This window comes from Nelumbo nucifera, chromosome 2, assembly GCF_055504915.1.
Source record: "Nelumbo nucifera cultivar China Antique chromosome 2, China Antique-T2T, whole genome shotgun sequence".
NCBI classification, from domain to species: Eukaryota; Viridiplantae; Streptophyta; class Magnoliopsida; order Proteales; family Nelumbonaceae; genus Nelumbo; species Nelumbo nucifera.
The window spans coordinates 31,124,585-31,133,618 of NC_142650.1; the positions used below are offsets into that span (position 1 = coordinate 31,124,585).

At 37.0% G+C, this 9,034-nt stretch overlaps 2 protein-coding genes across 2 annotated transcripts; one reads left to right on the top strand and one right to left on the bottom strand.

The window, feature by feature from the left end:
• The first annotated feature begins 369 nt into the window (after positions 1-369).
• On the top strand, positions 370-1,431 carry LOC104603340 (temperature-induced lipocalin-1-like). Its single transcript, XM_010267350.3, has 2 exons — positions 370-839; positions 1,081-1,431. The coding sequence occupies exons 1-2, from the start codon at positions 483-485 to the stop codon at positions 1,258-1,260; spliced, it is 537 nt and encodes a 178-aa protein (XP_010265652.1). The 5' UTR covers positions 370-482; the 3' UTR covers positions 1,261-1,431.
• Positions 1,432-8,172: 6,741 nt separating this feature from the next.
• Positions 8,173-8,580, bottom strand: LOC104603420 (uncharacterized). The gene has a single exon (XM_010267441.1). It carries the CDS (start codon positions 8,578-8,580, stop codon positions 8,173-8,175), a length of 408 nt encoding a protein of 135 aa, XP_010265743.1.
• Between the last annotated feature and the right edge of the window lie 454 nt (positions 8,581-9,034).

Below are 9,034 nucleotides of genomic sequence, written 5' to 3' on the forward strand. Positions count from 1 at the left end.
ATGTGCTTTGTATCCATCCATCCATTAATGGATATGTACAAGCTACAGACTAAAGATTTGTTTTATAGCATTTAATCTATATTCTAGAATATACGGGAACGGAATTTACTCTTCACACTTGGGCGCCTCACATGCACATCCACGGGAACATCTCCCGTAAAAAATAACTTACAAATACGGGAGATGCTCCCAATGCATGCATGATATAATTGTGAGGCGCAGATCCGGTCTCGAATATACGAGGTTTGCCTGGCAACATTCATACGCGCACACCTCCCGCCTGCATGTAGGGCGAGGGCCTTGTCCTTGAACTCAACACGTCTCACTGCAGAATTAAATGCACCAGACATTCGTCGACAGCCACCTCTGCACCTTATCTTCACCTCCCCTTTCGAAGCGATAAAACCCAGATGGCAAATCCACCCACAAAGGATCAGACGCTGTTCGGTTCGCCGTTCATCACTCATCTTTTCCTCTAAGAGATGGATGTAGTCAAGGGCTTGGATTTGCAGAGGTACATGGGTCGGTGGTACGAGATTGCTTCATTGCCTTCAAGGTTTCAACCCAAAGAGGGAATCAACACGAGAGCTACTTATACTCTGAACAGTGATGGAACTATTCATGTCCTCAATGAGAGCTGGAGCAGTGGAAAGAGAGCATCCATAGAGGGGACGGCTTATAAGGTAGATCCTGCGAGTGACGAAGCCAAGCTCAAAGTCAAATTCTATGTTCCCCCCTTCTTGCCTATAATTCCTTCTGTTGGGGATTACTGGGTTCTCTGCATTGACGACGATTATCAGTATGCGTTGATCGGACAGCCCAGCAGGAAGTGTCTTTGGGTATGCTCATGGGTTCTCTTAGAACTTTGTTTGATAGAATTCTGTAGGTTTACTTTGTTTCAATTTTCACAACTAAGAACTTATTCTCACTTTGGTTTTGGGCCTGTTTCATGTATTCTGTAGGTTTAGGATCATAGACTACTCTTTCATCTCTGTGTATTGCCATTACTGTATGATCATTTTCTTTCTACATTAATTCCTCTGATCTATTTAATTCTCATTACTTTTTGCGTACTTTCAGATCTTGTGCAGGCAAAACTATCTTGATGAGGACACCTACAATCAGCTCCTTCAGAGAGCCACCGATGAAGGTTACGATGTGAAGCATATCCACAAAACAGTCCACACCGACCCACCGCCGGAAGGAGGAGGTCCCGAGGACGAAGGCTTTTGGTGGTTCAAATCCATCTTTGGGAAATAAGAAAAAGTTTAGCAAAATAATTGAATAAATAAATAAAATATGAGAAAACCCATAATATCTTAATTACCTCTGTGAGGTATTCTGCTCTACTTTTATATTTTCTTTTACTGTAAAAATGTTTACTTGGTTGTAATTTGTGAAGTTATGGAGCATCTCCATCTTCTGGACAAATGTTTCCTTGGCTTTTGTAGGTCTGTTTAGGTGTGAAATTTTGTGGGATTCTTGTTTGGAACTAAGATGAATTGCTGATCTGTTGGGTTCCTTCCTGTACAAATTGACAAAACGTTGACGGGAGAATCAAATCCCAAGAAAAGAGTTAACATTGTCTGTACAATGCGTAGGTGGTGCATGCAACTCCTCGATGCATCAGTCCGGAATACATACTGCCACAGGAAGTCCGAGCTCGGCTATACCGAGTCATTTGCCAAACAGTCGAATGACTTAGGGTTGACCATTGTTCGATTAAAACAAAAAATCAAACCGCATAAATTTTATTATTTGTAGTATATATGTATATAATATATTTTATATATTATATAGAAGATTTATAATATATATAAAATGTTAATATACATTAATATATTAAAGAAATTTGGTTTTAATTGAAATAATCGAAAATCGTTTTTCATTTATTTCAGTTTTAATTTGATTTTCCAAATAAACTGATTTCTTAACCCTATCAAACGGCTCTTACCAAACAGTCTAGAAGCTTTAGCTTAATACGTGGCCATTTGGCTGGCTAAAACAAAAATAACTTCCTCTGCAGGTGATTTTTGTTTTGATGGACTCAAATCCCAGTATGTTTGGAACAGTTTATTAGTAAATTTAATATTTTATTGTTCCAAAAAAAGAGTTCGATCTTTATTTATATAAAACAAGTAAAAGCTCTGCACTAGACTCCTTTTGTTGATTTTATTAAATATTCATTGTGGTTATGTTGGAATAGGTCTGAATGTTTGAGAAAATATCAAAATAGAACCGAGTGCATATTTGGGATAAACTTATATGAACAGTGAAGTTATTTCTTTTTATTCAAATCCTGGTGCATGTGATATGGTTGAGACAAATGTAAAAAAACTTGTAATCAATCAACTAGCATTAGAAGTGGTAGTATTTATCAAAATTAATTTAGGTTGGGTTCTGATTGGTCAAAGCTGCTGAGTATTGTAATTTATTCAAGAGACAACTTAGCAGTAAGGCTTTTCAGTTTAGCTACTTCATTAGCTAACAAATCAAAATGGTTTGATAATAAATTGGTTTTGATTGTAGGTGACAGTAGGGTTGTCAATGGACTAGATAGTCCAACTCAACTGGGTTCAATATGATTCCATTACAGATGGACCAGGCCCAGTTCAATCTGATAAATTTTTCGTCTGAACCGGTTCAATTCAATGTTTCATTGGTTCAAATTGATTTTAGTTTAGATTGGACCAGATATTGGTTCAATCTAATATCCATTACAGATAGGTTAGGTCAAATCCAATCTAATAAATACTTTTTCTTATTTTAAGGTCTTTCCTCCTTTCTCGTTAAAATGTCCCTTTTAACACTAAATTTTTAATCACAAAAAGAAGATAAGTCCTTAAAATAAGGAACGCCAAACACAGTCTTAAAACCATTAGTCTGGACTGGTCTGATTCAATGTTCCATTGGACCGTTCAACCCGTTCTAACTTAATTTTCATCCAGAAAGGATCCAACTCAAAAGTCAAAATAGTTCATTGATCAAAAGGTGACAAGCATGGTTTTCAAAATAGTTCACGGTTTTCCTTAAAACCGGATTTTTCATAAAAACCGTTGATTTTGGTAAGTAAACCGTTGATTTGGGTGGTTAACGTTCGAACGGTTTTGATTGATTTTCATTTTTTTTTTTATTCTTTTTGTCAGAATGGACCAACGTTCAGGTCGAACCATTTGACCTAATAACCGAACACCTGACCGGTTCGGTCTCCAGGTGGGTTTTAAAAACCATGGTGACAAGGATTGGTCTAAGCTATGAGAAACGGCCAGAGGTCGTGTTAGTTGGAAAGAGAGAGAGAGAGAGCACGAGTAGGGGTGTCAATCGACCGGTTTTGGATTGGATCCAATCCAATCCAAACCTTATCAAGTTGGAGTTATACAATCCATTATAATTATTGGATTGGGCCAATCCAAAATAGTTTGGTCCATATTCTTATTGGTCTAAATTAGACCTAACCCAAATTTCTAATAATCCGATCATGAGGCCAAACTCCTGTCCAATTTGAAACTAATCAAAACTGAAGTCAACATAAAATCACATTCATGAAAGTACTTTTATAAAACACTTACAAAAGCATCTTTACAAAAGCACTTTTATAAAAAGTACTTTTACAAATGTACTTTTATGAAAGCATTTTTATAGAAGCAGTTTTATAAAAACACTTACAAAAGCACTTTTATAAAAGTACTTTTAACGAAAGTATTTTTATGAAATCACTTTTACAAATGAACTTTTATGGAAGTACTTTATAAAAGCACTTTTATGAAAGCACTTTTATGGAAGTACTTTTATAAAAGCACTTTTACTAAAGCACTTTTACAAAAGTACTTTTATAAAAGCACTTCTATGAAAGTACATTTATAAAAGTACTTTTACGAAAGCACTTCTATGGATGTACTTTTATGAAATCACTTTTACAAAATCACTTTTACGAAGTACTTTTATAAAAGTAGTTTTACGAAATTACTTTTTTGAAAGTACTTTTATAAAAGTGCTTTTTTAATGCCAAAAGGGTATATTTTTGTAATTTTCAGATTTTCTTCATTTTAATATATTTTTATATATTCTGTTTTTTATATTTCATTTGGTTTGGATGGGATCCAATCGAGTCCATTTACATTTTAATGAATTGGATTGTATTTGGATTGAATTAGGTCCAATCCATTTGTAAGTGAACTCACATTGGATTGGACCGGGTTGGACCAAATCCAGTCCAATTGACACCTCTAAGCACAAGACAAAATCTCTATGCTCATCACTTGTCTTGAATTAGTTCTTTATGACTAGCTAGAGTTGCTTTATGATTTAGGACCAAGGTTTTTAAAACCGACCCAAACAACGAACTGGTCAGGGGTCTAGTTCCTAGGTCAAATGGTTCAACCGTTTGAACCGCATAATCGGCCCATTCTGACAAAAAATAAAAAAATGGTCAAAACTGTTAAACGGTTTGAATGGTTCAACCGTCCAAATCAGTGGTTTGTTAACTAAATCAATGTTTTTTGGAAAAAATCCAATTTTGGGGACCGATTCCATTTTTCTGGTCTGGTCATCCGGTCCGGTCCGATTTTGAAAACCAGGATTAGGATGCTTAAGCTGGGTCTATAGACTGTAGCTTTGTGCACGCCCATGGTCCCATACTGGTCATTTATTAAGAATGAAATATCTGTAATCTAAAATTTGTTTTTGGGTTTTGCAAACTATTATTTTGATAAGATATTGGGGGCTTTTGGAAAAAAACCCAATTTTGGGATAAGGGTTCTATCCGTATGGAATAAAGGCTAGCTGAGGAGGTTTCTGATGATCTCGGACATTAGGGTTTCTGATGATGAAGAATCTCTCTTTCGAAACAAAATCCTATTAACACCATGGTTTTTGAACCGTCATTGATCAGGAAAGTCGGACTATTCGGCTCAGGAACTGTTCAGGCAACTATCGAACTGTTGACTCATTCAATAATTTTTTTCTATTTTTTATTTTAATTAATTTTTTAATTTTTTTTTATCAGAAGATGCTGTCCATTTCGATCAGTGGCCAGAACAGTTTCGATTCAAGTCGTTTTTTAAAACATTGAGCGAGGCCACAAGACATTGCAAAAACTTGGGTTGTGGAGGCTACAGGTACAAAGGCTATGATCTAGTCCCTTATAGCAATAAGGAGGGTAGCTGGGCCGCTGGGCCAATATTGGCTTATGAGGTTTGTTGGTGGTGGTTTGGATCATAACTATGGTTGGTTTTAAGTGGGTGTTTGGCAAGATGGTATCATTCCCAAAATTACCTTCTTCAATAATTTTTACCAATTTTAAATTATTTAGGAATGCAATTTTTTGTATTCTTTTTTAAGATTTTTGCACTTTTATTAGTTTGGATACTGTTTGATATGGACATTTCAAGAAAATATCAGACAGTAAGACAGACATTAGGGAGAATAACCGGAAAGCTATAGGCCTCTACTATTTTCTAAGAAAATGGTACTAAATGATATTTCTCAAAGTTTAACAAATGGATGAATAGTTTATGGTTTTTGAATCGCCATTGACCTTGACAGTTGGACCGTTTGGCCTGGGAATCGTTCAAACAATCAGTTCCGTTTTACCTCAAATTCAGTCCTTGGTAAAAAATCATTGAATCGGTCAACGATCCATTGATTCAGGCGGTCAAACCATTGACCCATTCAACGGTTTTTGGTCGTATTTTATTTTTAATTATTTTTTAAATTTTTATTGTCAAAACGGGCTATTTATTCAAACCGAACAGTCAAATCGTTGACTCAAAAACCGATGGCCATAACGATTCCACTTCCAGGTCAATTTTTAAAACCATGAAATGACTTGAATGGAAAAATAAGAATATAGATTGGGTGAATGAATTCCTCTTACCAAAAATCACCTTAATTAAAAAGACCACTCTGTAATTCTTATCTTTATGTCTTGAAGAATGAATTAAAAAAGTCCACTCTGCTGGGATTCCCTGCCCAATTGATCTGGAGAACGAATAACATCAAATCCAGGGTCCATGGATGATCTCAAGTCTCAACCAATACATTCGCAACAGTAATCTTTACTCTCAATATGCAGCTCTGGTGCTTTAATTAATTAAATTGTGGGCCTCAAACATTTTCTTCTTTTTTTTTTTCTCCTTTTGTACAATTTGTTGGGATGATTTTTTAAAAGGAAAATCTATGATGCGGGAAAGATATGGCATCGGAAGATTTTTGACCAATCAAAACCTACCCATGAACTTTGATAAATAACATCTGATTGGCTACCATATTTATGATATTAGTTGATTGGTCAAAAAATTTTCAGATATTATATCCTAATAAAAAATTTTCTCAAATGAACTATTTTTGAGAAAACGACAATACTTTTATTTTTAATTTTCAACCAAACGCCATTTTTTTTGAATATTTGATGTGGCTCTGACTGGTGTTGTTTTCTTAGAAAACAGCAATAGAATGAAAGACCACCTAAAAAAATATGTTGAGAGAGAGAGGGAGAGCAACAATCTAATTATCAACTCGAAGAAACAAGTTTATTAGTTCAGCATGAACTTCAATTAACAGAGTTTTTGTGAGGTACACAAAAATCCTTGATGGGAGGAATTCTCTCCATGAAGAAGATTTACTCCCAACAGTGGTTGCTCATCTTCAAAGCCGCTTTACAGTATGAAGGGTCCAAACCCTGGTTCGCTCCCAACAAATATAACATGATATCCATCTTACAGCTACTCGTCATATGCACCATCTTAGCAGAGTCCGGATCTCCTGCCCAAATAAATTTTGCCCATGTCTATTCACACAACATTGCAGTCACATGGAAAATATTTTATCCTCATACATAATATTATGCAGGGGAAATGTTCTCAATTCACAGGGGTAGTGTGTTGTGGGTAGGCATGGGCAAGAGATTCAGAGTCGTCTTAGTACAATAATAAGTTCCAGTTTCAGGGTTTGACCTTCCCTTCCATGTGATTTGTTGTCCCAACCCAAGCTCAGTCCATGCCAGCACCAGCAGCAGAAGCACGGCAACTGCTGTTGTTTTCCTCATTTCTTACTCTCTCCTTTTTCTTTCCTGCTAGCTTCTTCTTCTTCTACCAACCAATCATTTATATCAATACATTTTGAGAGAGAGAGAAAGAGAGAAAGCGTTCATCCCACATGACTACGTTACTTTTGACGCCTGCTTATGGAAGAAAAAGCATTAGGCTTCACAAATTACTGCCAATCGTCTGCAATTGATTACATAAGACGTTAGAATTAGTATTATTTTGTATGTATTTATATTGTATATATTTGTATTTATATTCATTCTAAACTGATAATAATGTAAAATGTAAGGCTTTGCATTCTATGTATTTGTATTTGTACTCCTTCCAAACTGAGCCTGAAATACAATATCAATATTACTTTTAATTCATTTTATTTGTTAGCGTATTCCATTAGATTTAGGATTGTATTTTTATCTCCTTAATTCTAGGAGATATAGTTCCACTCCAACTAGCTGTACATATGTTTCTTTCCTTGTTGGCTTCCAATTTAGGTTGACGACATGTTCTCTAGTTGTATCTTTAGCTCTATTATAAATAGGTTGTAATCTGTTGAATGGAGATCATCAAGAAATACTATTCTCCCATATATCTTCCTTACTCTTTCGTATCATGGTATCAGAGCTGTGATCCGTGTCTTCTTGCTTCCTCTGCGGTTCTCGTTTCTCTTCTGCAATTTTTTTTTTATTTGGTCTGAGTTCGGTGATCTTTTTTGCGTCTTTGTGCTCAACGGTTCTGCAATTTTCTTCTTCCCCGTTCGAACGAAGACAACTAGCGGTGGCAATATCTCCCGCTCCCGGCCATTCACTTTTCATCTCTCTCATTCTCTATTTCCAATGAAATAAATCAGACGAGCATTATTCATCGTCTTCCACCTCTCGACAGATGCGATGATCAGCAGTGATTCCCTCCCCTCCGGCCTTTCTCTTCCATTTCATTATTCACTGTGCCTCTTGATCCCCTCCCTTGCTCTCACTCTTCTTCGCGTGATGTTATCCACCCGCGTGACGCTCTCCCCTGCTCTCACTCTGCATCCCCGTGGTTCAACTTAACAGCGGCACTAGTACGAGGAAGTCGACGTAATCGTCGACAGAAGGCACACAAGCTGTCGAAAACAGGACAGATTATCTCATTGAAACAGTCTTATTCTCTCCACAACTTTAATTGTGTGCTTCCTATCGGAATTCGTAAGAATGATTTTTCTCTGGCCGGTGCTTCGTAACAGAGCTCGTAATTGCGGATCTGGTTTGATCGCTTCATAAGGCAACCTTCCGTACACGAAACCGTGGTAGTCGTCGGCGTCGATGTCATAGCCTAGAAATCTCAAGCCGACAAGAGACCTCCCATATGTTTTGAAAAGCTCAATTCGTAGACTGGGTGCTTTAACCTCTGCAAATCTGCATTTCTTCACAAGAAATTCTTCGCCGACGTTGAAGCGCTTGAGGTGGAAGGCGTGTGTGTAGTCGAGGAGAGTCTCGGGTTCTATAGATATGAGGAAGTTGACATGACCGGCAAGATAAGGGCGGTTGACCTCCATACGACGGTGAAGAGAGTAGTGTAGCAGTCCCCGATTGAAGGCTCGTAGAAATAGCACCCTCTCCGCTTCTTCTGCGTCTGGCCCTCCTGGGAGAGAAGCGCTCCCCGCTACTTGAATGAAGCATGTAGCCCATGTTAGCAGAACCAAAACTTGTGTTTAAGGTCAGTATTGAGAATTTCCCGTAACTCAAAATTCAGCGTTTCTCCTCATGGATTCATCTGAAGCTGTTCAACATATTTCTCATCCCATCACTGTTATCTTTGATGGCTCAAATTATAATTTATGGTCCCAAGAGATGCACAGTTTTCTCAAGGGACACCTTCTATGGCGGTATGTGACTGGTGAGATATCCAAACCCGCTAAAATTGCTGATGAAACAAAGGATAAATTTGTTGAACGAATAGAAAAATGGGACGGGAAAAAATCATCAAATACTGACCTAGTTTCGCAAGAC

Bases quoted from the DNA above. Each gene is read 5' to 3' on its own strand.
- LOC104603340 (XM_010267350.3), top strand. From the start codon at position 483: ATGGATGTAGTCAAGGGCTTGGATTTGCAGAGGTACATGGGTCGGTGG. The intron at 840-1,080 runs GTATGCTCATGG...GCGTACTTTCAG, and splicing joins CCAGCAGGAAGTGTCTTTGG to ATCTTGTGCAGGCAAAACTA.
- LOC104603420 (XM_010267441.1), bottom strand. From the start codon at position 8,580: ATGGAGGTCAACCGCCCTTATCTTGCCGGTCATGTCAACTTCCTCATA.